Below are 16,651 nucleotides of genomic sequence, written 5' to 3'. Positions count from 1 at the left end.
ATGCATCCTAGTCGAGTTTGTTAACCCCTGAGCCACAAATGAAATGCCCTTTTAACCATATGCATGTCTTCTTTGCAAAATCTCTTTTCAGGTCTTTTGCCCATTTTTTAAATTGGGCTATCTTTTTGATATTGAGTTGTATGAGCTGTTTATGTATTTTGGATATGAACCCTCTAGCAGTCTTATAATATGCAGATATTTTCTCCCATTCAGTATGTTGTCTTTTTGTTTTGTCAGTGGTTTCTTTTGCTCTCCCAAAGCTTTTAAGTTTAATTAGGCCTCATTTGTTTATTTTGGCTTATTTCTTTTATCTTAAGAGACAGATCCAATAAAATTATTGCTATGATTTATGTCAGAATTTCTGCCTATGTTTTCTTCTAAGAGTTTATGGTTTCAAGTCTTACATTTAGGTTTTTAATCCATTTTGAGTTTATTTTTGTATATAGTGTGAATAATGTTCTATTCTTTTTCATGTAGCTGTCCAGTTTTCCTGGCACTACTCTCTGAAGAGATTATGTTTTCTCCATTTTATATTTTTGCCTCCTTTGTCATAGATTAATTAACCTGGATCTGTGGATTTATTTCTGGGCTCTGGGCTCAGTATTCTGTTCTGTTGATCTATGTGTCTATTTTGGGGCCAGAATCATACTTTTTTTTTTTTTGTCTTTTGTGTTTTTAAGGCCACACCCATGTGACATATGGAGGTTCCCAGGCTAGGGGTACAATTAGAGCTGAAGCCACTGGCCTGTACCACACCGACAGCAACAGCAACTACAGGATCCGAGCCGTGTCTGCAACCTACACCACAGCTCAGGGCAATGCTGGATCCTTAACCCACTGAGTCAGGCCAGGGATCGAACCCACATCCTCAAAGATGCTAGTCAGGTTTGCTAACCACTGAGCCATGATGGGAACTCCTCATACTATTTTGATTGTTGTAGCTTTGTAGTACAGCTTGAAGCCAAGAAGAATAATACTTACAGCATTGTTTTGTTTTGTTTTCTCAATGTTGTTTGGCAATTTGGGGTCTTCTGTAGATCCATGCAAATTGTAGGATTATTTGTTCTATTTTTGTGGAAAATGTCATGGGTATTTTGATAATGATTGCATTAAATCTGTATATTGCTTTGTGTAGTATGACCATTTTAACAATATTAAGTCTTTCAATCCAAGAACAAGATATCTTATTACTTTTTGTATCATCTTCAAATTCCTTCATGAGTGTTTTATAGTTTTCAGAGTGTAGGTCTTTAACTTCCTTGGTTAAATTCATTCCTAGGTCTTTAATTATCTTTGATGGACTTTTAAGTGGGATTTTATTCCTTCTCTTTCAGATAGTTCATTATTAAATGCATAGAAAAGCAATATGTTTCTGTATATTCATTTTGTATCTGGCAACATTACTGAATTCATTTTTGATAGGTTTTGACACCCATTTTATTTGTTTTGTCTGTGATCTTTATTATTTTCTTCCTTTGCTGACTTTGAGCTTTGCTCTCCTAATTCCTTTAGAGGTTATGATAGGTTGTTTGAGATTTTTCTTGTTTCTTGATGAAGGCCTGTATTGCTATAAACTTCTGTCTTAGGACTGCTTTTGCTGCATCTCACAGTTCTTGAAAAGTTGTGTTTCCATTTTCATTTGTTTTGAGGTATTTTCTGATTTCCTCTCTGCTTTTTCATTGACCAATTGCTTCTGTAGTAGCATGCTTTTAATTTCCTTGTGTTTATGTTTTCACACTTTTCTTTCTGTAATTAATTTCTAGTTTCATATCATTATGGCTGAAAAAATGCTTAATATAATTTCTGTCCTATTAAATTTATTGAGACTTATTTTGTGATCTGTCATGGAGATCATTCCATGTGCACTAGAAAAAAATGTATTTTGCTGGGTTTGGGTGGATTATCTTTTAGAGAGCTTTTAATTCTAACTGGTCTACTGTGTCATTAAGACCACTATTGTCTTTTGTTGTTGATTTTCTGTATGGATGATCTTCCCATTGATGAATAGTGGGGTGTTAAATCCTCCTGCTATTAGTGCATTATTGCCAGTTTCTCCCTTTATGTCTGTTAATATCCGCTTTATATACTTAAGTGCTCCTGTATTGGGTGTACATATGTTAAAGAGTGTAATATCCTCTTCTTATATTGATTCCTTTACCGTTATAAAATTTTCTTCTTTGTCTTATGTTGTAAACTTTGTTTTTTAAATTTTATTTTGTCTAAGATGAGTCATTTCTTGTCATTTCCACTTTCTTAAAACATCTTTTTCCATCCTCTCACTTTCGATCTCTGTGAGTCTTTAGCTATGAAGTGAGTCTCTTGTGAACAGCATATAGTTATGTATTTTTTTTAATACATTCTGCCATCCTTTGTACTTTGATCGGAGCATTTAGTCTATTGATATTTAAAGTAATTATTGATAAGTATATACATATTACCATTTTATTACTTGTGTTCCAGTTGTTTTTAATAGTTCTTTATTCTTTTCTTCTTTTTGTTTCTTCCCTAGTCATTTGATGTGATTTTCTTTAGTGATACACATATTATTTTCTTTCTAGTTTTTGTGTATCTACTATAGGTTTTTTGATTTGTGGTTACAATGAGGTTCATATATGTTGACATATCTACTTGTTTTAAAATGGTAGTCATTTAAATTCAAACATATTCTAAAAGATCTTTATCTGTACTCTCTGCCCATACATTTTTGTTTTTTATGTCATGTTCTACATCTTCATGTTTCTTGTAGTTAGAGATACTTTTACAATTTTTTGTCTTTCAATAGCCACCCTGGCTTATTTAGGTGGTTGATTTTTATCCTTTACTATTCATTTGCCTTTCCTTGTGGGAATTTTCCTTTTCTATAGATTCTTACTTCTTATTGTAGCCTTTTAATTTCCACCTAGAGAACACCCCTTTAGCATTTCTTTTGGACTAGGTTTAGTATTGATGAACTCTTTTAGTTTTTGCCTGTCTGAGAATTCTTTATCTCTCTTGCTATTCTAAATTTTAATCATGCTGGGTTGAGTATCCTAGTTTGCAGATTTTTCCCTTTCAGCAGTTTAAATGTATCATGTCACTCCCTTCTGTCCTACAGTATTACATTTCTGTAGAAAAATCAGCTGATAACCTTATGTGGGTTTCTTTGTATATGACTCTTGCTGCTTTTAGAATTCTCTCTTTAGCTTTTGCCATTTTAATTATGATATGTCTTAGTGTGAATCTGTTTGGGTACATCTTGTTTGGGACCCTCTGTGCTACCTATACTTAGATATCTGTTCACTTCAGTTTGGGGAAGTTTTTAATTATAATTACATCAAATACATTTTTGAACCTCTTCTTTTTCTCTTCTCCTTCTTAGACCCCAAGCAGATGTTGGTATGCTTGATATAATCCAAGAGATTTCTTAAACTAGTCTCATTTTTTAATTTGCTTATCTTTTTGCTATTCTGATTGAACGATTTCCTTTTATTTTCTCTTCCAGATTACTTATGCTTTCTTCTGTATCACTTAGTCTTCTATTCATTTTTTCTAATGTCTTTTTCATTTTGGTTATTGTATTCTTCAGTTTGATTGGTTCTTTTTTATATTTTCTAGTCCCTTGTTGAAATTCTGTGCTCATATATTCTTTTCCCCAGTTCAGTTAGCATTATCATTACTAATGCTTTAAATTCTTTATCTGGTAAATTGTTTATTTCTGTTTCATTATTTTTTGAGAAGTTTTCTCTTGCTCTTTCAATTAAGATCAATTCCTCTGTCCTCTTGTTTTGCTTAACTTTCTGTTTCTATGAATTTAGGTGAAACAGTTAGCTATTCTGGTCTCAAGGGTGTGCTAATGTGAGAGCATATAATCTGTGTGCCCAGTGCCTTGGGTAGAAGAGCTGGATTTGATATGAATGCAAAACACATTTTTTTTTCATGGTGTGATGGTAGCTGTCACTTTGGTAAGAGATGGGGTTCAAGATGGAGGGGCTAGAGCCAGGGCCAGGTATGAGGAAAGGCTTCTTTCTCTTTTGCTCGGTGGCTATCACTGCCCTATTTGAGATGAGGTAATATCCAAAGTTGCAGGAGCAGAAGTCTTGAAGGTCCAAGGTGGCCCCGTTCCTTTTAAGTGTATGCTCTGCCTTCTCCCAGCTCCAGAACCCCTACCCCAGAGAGGAGCATTATTGAAGCAGGAGGGCCTAGGTAGGCTCTTGGCTAGTGATGAGCATGGGCTACAGTGGGTTGACTTAGACAGAGGTCCAAGCTGCTTCTCATATGCCAGAAATGGCTGTCCCCTCACTGCTCAGATGCTGCCTCATATTTGAGTCACCTCTGTGTTCCAAGGCTAGCTCTTTCCTCAGTTGTGATAGTCCTAAATTCAGGGAAGAGCTGTGATTTGAAATAAACAGGTCTGGAGTATTGATAGTCTCAGGCTGAGGCAAGTGCTAGGTCAGTCACAGAACACTGGGCAGTTGCTCATGCAATCTCAATCTGCCTTCTCCAACCTGCCTCAGCAGCAATCTAGAACATGCATACTCTTCATGAACTGAATTCAGGCTTCCTACAGGCCTCCTGTTAGTCCCAGAAACCCTCCAGCCAGCCAAGGGGGGTTGTCTACCTTTGTCAGACTTCAAGACAGGGGTGTCCAAGATGTAACTTGATTTGCTCACTCCCCAGGGAGGATGTCTGCCCATATAACCTCCCTTTTCCTCTGAGCCCCTTCCCAGGAGCACAGGTCCTAACCTGATTATTTCTCTTCTCTTCCTACCTGATTACATGTGAATCTTTCTTACAGCCTTGTTTGTGTAGGAGTCTTTCTGTCACTTTCCAGTTAGTTTTCAGTGAGAATAATCCCATAAATAGTTATATTTTTGATGTATTCATGGGGGGAGGTGAGTTCCATGTCCTCTTACTCTTTCATCTTGATTGATCTCCCCCTTGATGGGTTTTTAAGATCTTGTGTACTTAAAGTAAGAAAACATATTACTTTGCTTTTCATGTTAAGCACTATGTGCCCTTTAAAATTTATAAACCTGAAGGAGAAAGAGAGAATTTAGGAAAACATCATGTGACTTAATAGAAACAGTACTGATTTGGAATATAAACTAGGCTTTTGACAAAAATGTGTGCAAATAAACTTTTTGTCCCAAGACCTTTGAAAAATGCAGTGAATGCCTTTGGAATAGTCTTCTTTTGGACTCATCAATGTCTACTCCAACTTCAGGACATTTAAATAATAAAGTGAAATCAAATGGTGTGAATGTTAATTTAATTTTGTTCAACCTCCATTCTATGAGCCGTCACTGTGACATGCTTATGTTATGTTGGACATGCAGCTTATATAGTCCAGAGGAAAAAGTATGAGGCATGAGATGGAGGTTTAAGTACAGGTTCCTCAAATAACTAGCTGTCTTGACCTCCGTATCTTCTTCTCTGAGATGTAGATAACATGATCAAAGGGCTAGTAGCTTCCTATTTCTTGCTCCATTACATTCTGTTATGAATGAATATTTGAGTGTATATGCATATTTGTAAATATATATGTATATATCTATTTGTACATATACACATGTAAATGTCATACAGCAGCTCAAATTTTCCTAAATTTTCATATGAATTAAGTTATACTTTTTTATATTTTGGCATATTGTATTCTAATATTTATCTACATATTGTATTTCTTTTCTGGGTAGAAGATGTAGTGTCTTCTTTCTCTCAGAGATTTTTCTCACTTAAAAATGAAAAATTAACTTCTGAAACATGAGGGCATCAGAGCACTACTGAGCCTGGCATCTCCCAGTGTGTTCACTGCTTTGCTGGGCTCATATTTATTTAACAGGTATCCTTAGTTACCAACCATGTCTGCAGGTTGTAAGGAACCTAGGAATATGTATAAGGAAATTAGTCAAGTGTCATAAATATTTGATGTTCTGTATCATCTTCCAAAAGTATATCTGTAATGTTGCAGTTTCAAACTCAGGGAAAAAATCCTCTGCCTTGTAAAGAGAGTGAAATGAATTCCCAGTAAATGATTTATCTTCTTTTTTCCAATTTATGTTATCCATAAGGGGACATCAGACTTGTGTCTCTTCAGGAATTGATTATCCAGGGGTGAATTATTTCCAACCTTTGATCTGCTCTTTTTATTTTTATTCTCTTTTGCTCTTTATGTTTGATACCCACTTGTATTTCTAAATATAATGTGTAGGATGAAATCCAAACTAATTTTACTTGGTATTTTTCAAAAGATTCACTCTAAAGGCAATCATCACTGTCGATTTAATGGACATTTAAAAATTATCTATATGTGTTATTCATACTATCAATGTCCCATTAGCTTATTTTGTCTAGAATCATCTGTATCAAGAGATTTTTAAAAGCCCACAACTATGCATGCACAAAGATAATGCCTGCACCTTACCACCTGGCCACCACACAGCACACATTTTTACCAACACTCTGATTTCAATATTGATCTGAGGATAGATGGAAAAAAAAAAAACCTCAGAAACATAGGTATATTCTTAGGAAGTCAAATATCAGAGAGGTTACGTCTGAGTCCAATAAGAAGGGGACTCAGTTAAAGGATTTGTTTGCTTGAAATACTGACCTCTCAAGCATCCTTTATATCTATATGAAGGAAAGTTTCACTGATTACATATGCTAACAGCTCATTAAGAATATAACATAAAGAAAATAAATTATGAAGTCAAAAAGTTGGAAAAGATAAGTAGAAGCCACAGTGAACTAAATCCAGTTTCCCTGATTTATGGGGTTTTATACCTTGTATAATGTGGACTAAGTGGACTGAGTTGCTTGGTACCAGATGTGAGCCAGAGAAAGACACTGGCCCAGAGTGTCCACCTGAGAATTGATGGAGAATAATAATACAGTGCTAGGCAGTCTATTATTAAAAGTTTAAAATTTTCAGGAGTATAGCATTTTTGCAATGTAGCAATCATATTGATATACAATATCTTTCCTTTTTTCCTAGAAATAAAGTACCAAGACAGAAATGTAAGATTCTGATATAATTGGAGATGTTCCTAAAGTAGATGTGTAACTGAGGATAAGAAAAGTGCTTCTAAAAAGATGTCTGGATACCGATGGTTTTAACTATGTGTAGTAATATAAGCTGTATTTTTCAAATTCCAGTATTTGACATTTGGAGATATTTATGATAATAAAATCCACTGTACTTATCTCAATCTATGAAATCTGAAGTGATAATTGGATCAGATTGACTTATAAATATAGGTTAGTTTACTCATATCAAAGATACAGGAAATCACAAAAGAGAAATTACTGGAAATTCTCCATGGCTCCCCAAGTCCTTTCTTCCCACATTAGTTCTACATGTGCCTTCTGTCTCCAAAAAAAAAAAAAAAAAAAAACAAAGGTTTTGCAGGATTACCTCACACAGCAGGGAGCATTTATATTATGAAATACCTCCATTAAAGTGTAAACTAGATGAAGGGTTTTTTTTTACTACAATAATTCCTTAGTCTGGGACATCCCGCTAAAGGCTTTTATAGAGAAAACTCTTCTTCATAGTAAATATTACTAGTCTTGTTACCTGGAGCTCCAGTTGACAGGGGCAGTAGACTCATTTACCTCCTTTTTTTTTCTCTCTTCCCAGCTGTTCCCCCCACTACACACACACACACACACACACACACACACACACACACACACGCATCAGTAAAAGGGTGAATAGATACTAGACGGCCACTTTAATTCTTTTTCCCCTCCAGGATTAATGAAATATAATTAAGTCAAATTTCCAAAAACGTTTTTCAAGTCATGTAAATATTCAAGCATATAAGAAATTTTGCAACCCCTGTAAAACTTTTCAACAAAACCAGGAGCATGCCTATAATTTCTAGTGGAACTAAAAACCTTCCAAAAGTAAAGAATGAAATAATCATGTAGATGATAATGATGATGCTTATGATGCTGATAGTAATTAAGCTCTCATAACTTATCATGTTTGATAAGTTCTTCTATGTTCTTTATACCTATTGTAAGACATAATAATCTTCTGGGTAGATACTATTATTTTTTCCATTTAACAGATGTAAAAATTGGGGCATAGAGAATTAAATGATTTAGCCAGGTTTGCACAGCTAGTAGAAGCTGATGCCATTGATTAAATCCAGGAAGCCTGACTTCAAAATCCAAGCTATTGACTCTTAAATCATATATGAGAAGAGCACAGATATTTCAAATTCGAGATATTTTTATTAATAAAACTGGATAATAAAAGAGAACTGGCTTATTAGAAAATAACAGTAGAGGATCAGTTTTGATGATTATTACTTGTAAAAATGAAATAGATTAAATGTTTAAATTAATGAATGAGGGATAATTTGTTTGAATAGCTATTATGCACCCAGTGTCATATGATGGGCTACAAGACACAGATGAAGTAGGACATATAACAGACAGCATAATACCTGCCCCAAAAAAGACTAGAAGTTGAGTTAGAGGTTACAGTAAGTGAGATACATTGAAGTATCAACATCATAGAGGTGATAATTGAAACAATTTAAAAACTGAGATAATTCACCAAATATATGTAATTATCAGGGCAAAATTCTATGTTAGAAATAATTTAGTACAGAGGTGACTCAGAATGTGATTTTCACTTGTAAAATCCTAAATAATGTGAAGGCTGATAAACTAAACTGAGAAAAGAATGGTAAACAAGAAAGAGAGAAATATGACCTACATTGCCATCTGTTGGGGAAATGAACATCTGTCATGTTGAATGAAAGATGAAGCTTGGAAATCCCCAATGAATTGCATCAGCTCAAACTACTATTTAAGAGCAAAAACAGACTTTGAGACAAATTTAGAGGTTTTTTTTTAATTTGGAAAACATATTTGAAGGGAGAAAAATAAACCTTCAGTAAGTTAGAAACCATTGCTTTTAAAATTTCCAGATATAATTTCAAATCAAATAAGAATGGAATTGTGCTGGACAAAGTATTGTCATGTCTTGTTTCCAGAGAAGATCGTATGCTCTCTGGAAGTATCTTATTTTTTGACTCATGGATCCATGCATGTCACAACATATGTGGGCAAAAACCTGGCCTAAAATTTAGCCTCAACTCGAACATGTTGTCATTGAGAGTACTAATTTGACTTTATTGTCTCAAAATTTTCTTGTCTGTAGAGTAGAGGGGATTGGATTGGTACTCAAGGTTACTTTCAATTGTACCTCTGTTAATGTTGTTCATCTGTTTAAAAAAATAGCCTGTTAATAATTGCATGCTTGAAAAAAGTATTTATCTTATAGATGAAAACTATGTTCCTAGAATTTCCTCTTATTATTATTTTGCAAACATCTTACCTCGGTATCTTTTCTCTCCTTTAGGGTGGAGTTAGTGGGTTGACTGGAGAGCTAGAGTTTGGAGAAAATGGAGGCAATCCTAATGTTCACTTTGAAATTCTTGGAACCAACTACGGAGAAGAGCTTGGTCGAGGTGTTCGCAAAGTAAGACCAGACACGTTGATAAATGTGCTTTTCCTATAGCAATGTGGTTTTGTTTGATTTTTTTCCATGCAGAAAAATCACAGTATGCATTAAAATCTATTACAGTAGTTTTGGAGAGAAGAAGAGGGGGAAGAAGTAGGCATTTAGATGACCTTATGTACTTAGCGAAGCCTTAAGCAATAAATTCTATTTGTGCCTCAGAATAAAGGGGAAAAAGTAAACCGATTGTTGCCTAGGGAACGTGCATAGTCTTCCATTTATGATAATAATAATTTTTTATAAAGCTGTGAATTTAGTATTTATACGGTGCATAGCTGCTTGGTTTTTAACTTATAACAGGTATAAAACCAGAATAAGAGCTTTGATAAATTTCATATAATAAGAAAGTCAACTATAAAATGTGATGTTACAGTATTTCAGCATCTATATGTGTCATGTAATAAGTAGAAAGAAAATGGTCTGCAGGAAATGAAGTTTGGTTATATACTACCAATCACAGGTAAGAAGCTGAGTGCCAATAAAGGATGTTTCATGAAATACTGGGACAATAGCTTTCTCAAGGAGAAATGAAAAACCCCTGGAGAAATGACTTTTCTATAGTTTTGATTTGCCATTTTTATGCATTTTTGGTAAGGGAAAAACTGAGGTAATTGAGTGTGCATACAGAGTTCATAATGATGAATTTCTCAATGTATAAAGTTGGCCGCATTGAGAACAAGTTCTTCAGTAGGAGTTTCTACCCAGTGCTGAGGTTTAGGATGCAGAAAAATTTAGACATTGGAATTTAGAATTATTATAAGAAGCAGAAAAACGTGATAATTTATGCTAGAGAAGGTGAAACTATCTTAATATGTTTTTAATTGTTTTGCAGTAAGACATAGCAAACATATAGAAAACTGCTTAAAACACAGGAATAGTTTAGTGAATTATTATAAGGAAACAACCACTTCTATAGTAAAGAAATATAGTAATATCAAGCCTCCTAAAACCTCCATTATACTTCAAATACTGACATTCCTTCTCAGTAGTATCATCAACCTTAATTTTATGATACTCATTTCTTTACACTTTAAATATAATTTTACCATCTAAGTGTGAATCTTTTAATAACTAAGTTTTTCCAATATTTCAATTAATGAATAGATACAATATTGCATATATTCTTTTTTCTTCTTATATTCTTATATTCTTCTTATATTTCTTATTATATTCTTTGTTCTGTTTGTGTTATTCTTTTTGTTATATGCAGTTATTGTTTATTCATTTATATTTCTGTATTGTTTCCTATTGTGTGAATATGTCAAAATCTATTGTGGTCTGTTTCCATTTTTAGGCTCTCATAAGCAATGATGTTATGATATTCTTAGACTTATATCTTGGATTTATACTCTTGTACTTGTGCACGTATTTCTATAGGATTTGTATCCAGGAGTAGAATTACTGCAATACGAGAAAAGATGTACTGAACTTGATTAGGTAATCTCAAACCTACTTCACAGAGATTTACCAATTTACATACTTCCAGCAGTGCTGCAAATTTACACTGTCCCATATTCTCACCAAATATTGATTTTGTTAGACTTTTACATTTTTATTAAGTCATTGGATCGATAATAGTGTATCCTTGTGTTTCAATTTGCATTTCCTAGACTATAAAAAAATTCTGAATCTTTTCCTGCATTATTTTGCTCTTCAGGTTTCTTTTTGAGTTAATTGCTCACTCAGGTCCTTTGGCCATTTGCTACTGGGTTATCTTTTGTTTTTGTAATTGATTTTATTATATATATATAATTTTGAATATTAGTCTTATGATATTTAATTATATTGGAAATAGTTTCCTCTATGTGCATTTAATTTTCATTCCATTCATAGTACTTTAAATTTAGTAGACACGACTTTTCTTCCTTGTGATTATTGCTGTTTAGTCTTATTCAAGAAATCATTATTTACTGTCAGATTCATAACAACATTATGCTCAATTATATTCCAAAGGCTTTATAGTTCTGTCTTTTATATTTAAGCCTTTATCTTCTTCGATTTTGTTAAATATATGTATAGGAAAAGAAAAGAGCACAAGTGTACTCTTCAATATAGTATCTTTATTTTTTTGATTGAGATTTAATCTAAATACAATAAAGTACACAAATTTTGTCTACATGGTTTTCAGGTATTGCATTCACCAATGGGAACACCATCCAAATCAAGTTATAGAGCGTTTTCATCACCCCAAAAGTCCCATTGACCCTTTTTCCACTCTTAACAACACAGGTTTACCTAGTTTGGATGTTCATATGAATGGATAATGTTGTACTAATTCATTTTTCTCAACATGATTTTTAGGTACAGTGTTCCTTTCATGTCACTAATTTATTTGTTTACTTATATTGCTGAGTGGCATTATATTGTATGAATGTAATATCATTTACATGTAAAATCTTTTTCAACTTAATTTTCTATTGGTTGCTTATATATAGAAATCTCATCGGTATTTTATATTGATTTTATATTCAGCTCTCTTGCTCTACTCTTTACTACTAATAATTTATCTTTAAATTCTAGTGAATTCTCTGCATACCATCTGTGATTGATGATTTTGTCTCTTCCTTTTTAATTTTTACACCTTTTATTTCTTCTTGCCTAGTGCACCAACTAGGGTCTCTAGGACAATGCTCAATGAAAGTAAAAGTAATAGGAATCCTTATATTAATTATCAATATCATAGAAAAATATTTCAATATTAAAATATAAATGTTTCATTTTTCCTTTTTATCAACTTTAATCAGATATAGGAACATTCATGTATTCCTGGGATGAACCTAATTTTTATATTTATATAAAATTATTCTTATGTTTATATGATTTTTTAAAAAATTTACTGCTACCTTGCATAGGGTTTTTACATTGATGTTCATGACTAAATTTACCTCAGATTTTCCTCTGTTGGACTTTGATACTAAGGTTATGTTGGACTCATAAAATGTGGTGGAGAGGGTTTCTTTTTTTTCTATTCTTTACAAATATATAAAACTGGAAGAATTTCTTCCTTGAGTGTTGGCTAGTTGATCTTATGAAACCTACTTGGACTAGAATTTTCTATGTGGGGATTTTTTTTTTTTACTACTGATTCCATTTTTTCATGGCTAATAAAAAATAACTCATATTTCCTAATTCTTACCAACTTAAGAAGTCTTATTTTTATGAAATTTTAAAGGTTTTTTTATGTATTGGCATAAAACTGTATAATAATACTCTTTTAACTATCTGAAACATATTGAAATATGAACTTATTTTTATTTCTGAACAGTTTTCTTTGTTAATAGCACTCTTACATTATTATAAGGCTTATACTTCTAATAATGAATTATTTCCTAAAGAATATCTTTGACTGCTATGAATAGAGCAAAAACAATTTCCCTTCCATTATTATTTGGATGGCTTTTCTTTTTACTATCCTCTACTCTCAACTTTTCCTGTATCCTTTCATTGCACATATAATTCTTATAAAAACCATAATAATTGATTATTCAATACCAATTTGACTATTTATGCCTAAAGATGATACATTTCAGTATTTAAATTTGATGTATTTAGTTATACATTTTGATTTAAGTCTACCATTTTTACATTTACATTTTGTACATTACATTTTCCTTGCCTATTCCAGGTTCCTTTTTTTTTTTTTTTTTTTTGGTCACTTCTTGCCTTCTGTTGGATTATTAATGTATAGTTTTAAATTACTAAGTTACAAGTTATATACTCTGCTTCTATTATTTAACAGTTCCTTTGGAATTTACAACATGCATACTTTATCAACATCTACAGTAGTTAGTATCTTCATGCTTCTCTCAGATGACTTACATACAACATTGTAACTTTATTTACTCAATATATCCACTTCTCACATTATAGATAATTATTGTTCATGTTTTTAATGTTATATTTTTTTATTCCAAGAAGTATTGCCATTACTATTTTGTGCCATAAATATTTATTTATATGTACCCACATAATTTCTACATCTTTTGCCTGTCTTTCCTTCTTGAATCTATATCTAGAATTGGTTTTCTTCTGCTTGAAGTATAGCTTTAAAATTTTCCCTTGTTGATGATTTTCTTGTGGCCATGTTTGTCAGTTTTTATTTATCGGAAGATGTTTTTATTTAATCTTTTTTCTTTAAATATATTCCCCCTAGACACAGAATTTCACAGTGCTCATTTTATTCTTTCAGCATGTTGATGATATCATTGTACCAGTCCTGGCTTCGGTGTTTTTTTATGGTTGAGAACTCTGCTGTTTGTCTCCCTCCCATCATCTCCCCTTACTTCTCTGGCTGATTTTAAGTTTTGTCTTTATTTTTATATTTTGGTATGTTCACTGTTGAATGTCTCAGCGTGGATCTCACTCTAATGTGCATGGGTGTAGCAGGTTTATGATGGCAAAACCTGTGGTTATCCATGTGGGATTTGTGATGACTAAGCAACTAATGCTGAGTGTCTGGTGCTAGTGCTAATTTCGTGACTCTGGAAGAGCTTAGAGAGTATCAGAGATTACCATTGAGTCATAGAGAATCTCAAAAGTATTGGGGAAAGCCTGTCTTAGAGTCAATTCTCTGCCTTCAAATGTATTTATTTAGTAATAAGAAACTAGTCACATTTATCTGGAGTCAAATAGAAACAAAATAGTTAACCTAGAATCACAAAATAAGTTTAGTATAAGTGAAGATTCAGAAAATGAAAATATTCATGATTGTTTACCAGAAAGTTATGTATCTTTTTTTGGAGTTTTTGTTAGTTACTCCTCAAATGATATCAGAAAACCTTTTCAGACATCATTATAGTTGTAAAATCAAGATGAATATATAACTTTTAAAAAAAGATATATAATTAAGGTATATATACAGAAATTATTTCATTTGCAGAAAGAGCTATACAGATACAAATAAAAGCTCTTTACATAGGTATTCATTAATTCCTTAACAAACCTTCATGTCTTTTCCTTCCACTCTACTCCCTAAGTTTATGCATATCATTTTGCATCAGTTTTTTTTTCTGCCAGTATCCTTTATATAAATTACCCCATATAATGTTATCATTAATTTTCTTAAAGCCTTATGATCCTAATACTCCTCCATTTTACAAAAATGCTAATCATGGGTGTTTCCATCGAGGCACAGAGAAAACGAATCTGACTAGGAACCATGAGGTTGTGGGTTCGATCCCTGGCCTTGCTCAGTGGGTTAAGGATCCAGCATTGCGTAAACTGTGGTATAGGTTGCAGAGGCAACTCGGATCTAGCATTGCTATGGCTGTGGCATAGGCTGGAGGCTGTAGCTCGGATTAGACCCCTAGCCTGGGAACATCCATATGCTGCGAGTGCAGCCCTAAAAAGCAAAAAAAAAAAAAAAAAACTAATCATAATTCAATAATTAGGTATGTATGTATGTTCAAGGATGATAATTGCACTAATAGAAGTCCAATACTAATAGAAGCTAAGAAGAGAGTTTAAAGAAATAGGGGAGGGTCAGCAATGCAGCAGAATAGCAGTAATATAAAGGCTACAGAGAGTCCATTATATTTAGGATCTTAGGGTTTAACAGTAACTAAGGAGGGGAAGGAGAGCAAATGGGTTAGGAATGTGATTGCTAATTCATCAGACTGTTCAAATTCTTGTGTGTTACCTAAAACCAAGTGACGTTGTACATGTTACTAAACTCATAGGTAGGTATAACCTTCTTGATTTAGTTATATGATGGGTCCAGAACTGCCTGGTACATCAACAAATGTTGCAAATTGCTCCTTATGAGGAGGAGCTTAGTGGAGCAATAATCCCATATGTTTAAATTGTGACAAGTTGAAAAGTAAAAAGGAAGGTGATAAATAGAAAGCGAGGGTAAATACCATATTAACCTGCTTGACTGCAAGAACAGTTATTAAATGGCTTTGTGAAATGGAGGTAGATAATTTTCAGAATGTTAGAGTGTTGAGTATACTTCATGCTTACAGACTGAGCCAGTAGGTAGTAAGAGAAAGAAGATAAAGGAAAGACAGGTGATCACTGATAAAAGTCCAGGAGAAAGAGAGCCAATTGGATCCAGAATTAGATCAAGTGCTTACTCTTAGGCACCAAGGACATCATTTTACTGAGTGATGGGTGGAGGAAGTAGGAGAGAATGGTGTGTTTGCAAGCCACTTTTCATGTGTGCTATCAAGAAGTTAAGGGAATTCTTGAGAAACATGTTATCTTTTCTTGGAGAAATGAGAGGTGAGATTATCTGCTAAGAGGGAAAGAAAACATTAGCGATAATAAGGTTGGAAATTTATAGACAGCGAATAAGTTTTGAAAGAGCTGCTGTGGCAAACCAGAGAGAGGTAATTAGGGAACATGGAAGAATTGCCAGGCAGGGCTATTGGCTCATGTGAAGTTGAGACCAAAAATTCTATTGTAGCACTGTTCTACAAGGCTGTATATTTTTATCTGAAACATTCAGTGGACAGGACTTATTTGCATTAGTGTAGGGTTGGGATTTCATCAGATTGTTTTTGTCTTGTTGTGTTTTATTGTTTCTGATAGCAGTGTAATGAGGCAGGAAAATGGGTGAGGTGATAAAGCATGAAATCTTACTGGACATGTCTGCTAACGAAGGCAGGAGAAGTCTCAACAACCTGGAGAAGGTGTAGATCAAGAGAACAGAGTCCTCAGCAAGTATGAAGAAACTGGTATTGAATGGATTAAGTGAGAGAGCTTCAGAGCCAACAAGTTGTGTTGAAGTAGGGAGACATCTAAATTCATGATTCAAAGGGAGAACGCATCTATAGATATGAAAAGTCATAACTATAAGGGTGACAGAAGTGGGCTTCATTTATCCTTCTAAGGTCAGTGTAGTTCCAAGATCAATGTATTTTCTTCACCCTGCTCTGAATTCAGTGTCCATAATGTTATCTATGCCATTCAGTTGACATGAATCAGATACCTCAAATTTTGTCTACTTTATTCTTCAGTAATGTTAAAAACTCCTGCGATGATTTGTTTGTTCCTAAAATCAGAGTGCTATGATTACTAAATTGAATTGAAACACTTCAGTGTGCTAACTTTATGTAAATAGTATGTGAAAGGAACTATCGGTATGTATGGTGCCTTTTACATTACTGACACTCAAAAAATTGTATTCTTGCT

At 33.4% G+C, this 16,651-nt stretch overlaps 1 protein-coding gene across 7 annotated transcripts in view; it reads left to right on the top strand.

Annotated features, from left to right (window-relative positions):
* The window catches only part of GRID2 (glutamate ionotropic receptor delta type subunit 2), a 1,344,144-nt gene that overhangs the window by 821,204 nt on the left and 506,289 nt on the right, over nt 1-16,651 (top strand). For all 7 annotated transcript variants that reach the window (XM_084973393.1, XM_084973394.1, XM_084973395.1 and 4 more), the window contains one exon: nt 9,359-9,478. In XM_084973393.1, the coding sequence (XP_084829519.1) occupies nt 9,359-9,478 (120 nt within the window). The remainder of the gene's footprint in view (nt 1-9,358; nt 9,479-16,651) is intronic.

This window comes from Sus scrofa, chromosome 8 (genome assembly GCF_054392235.1).
Source record: "Sus scrofa isolate SSC_HxYL_T2T_F1_AM1 chromosome 8, Sscrofa_HxYL_maternal_Yorkshire_Landrace_v2.0, whole genome shotgun sequence".
In the NCBI taxonomy this organism is placed as follows: domain Eukaryota; kingdom Metazoa; phylum Chordata; class Mammalia; order Artiodactyla; family Suidae; genus Sus; species Sus scrofa.
This window is presented reverse-complemented; position numbering and strand designations above follow the sequence as displayed.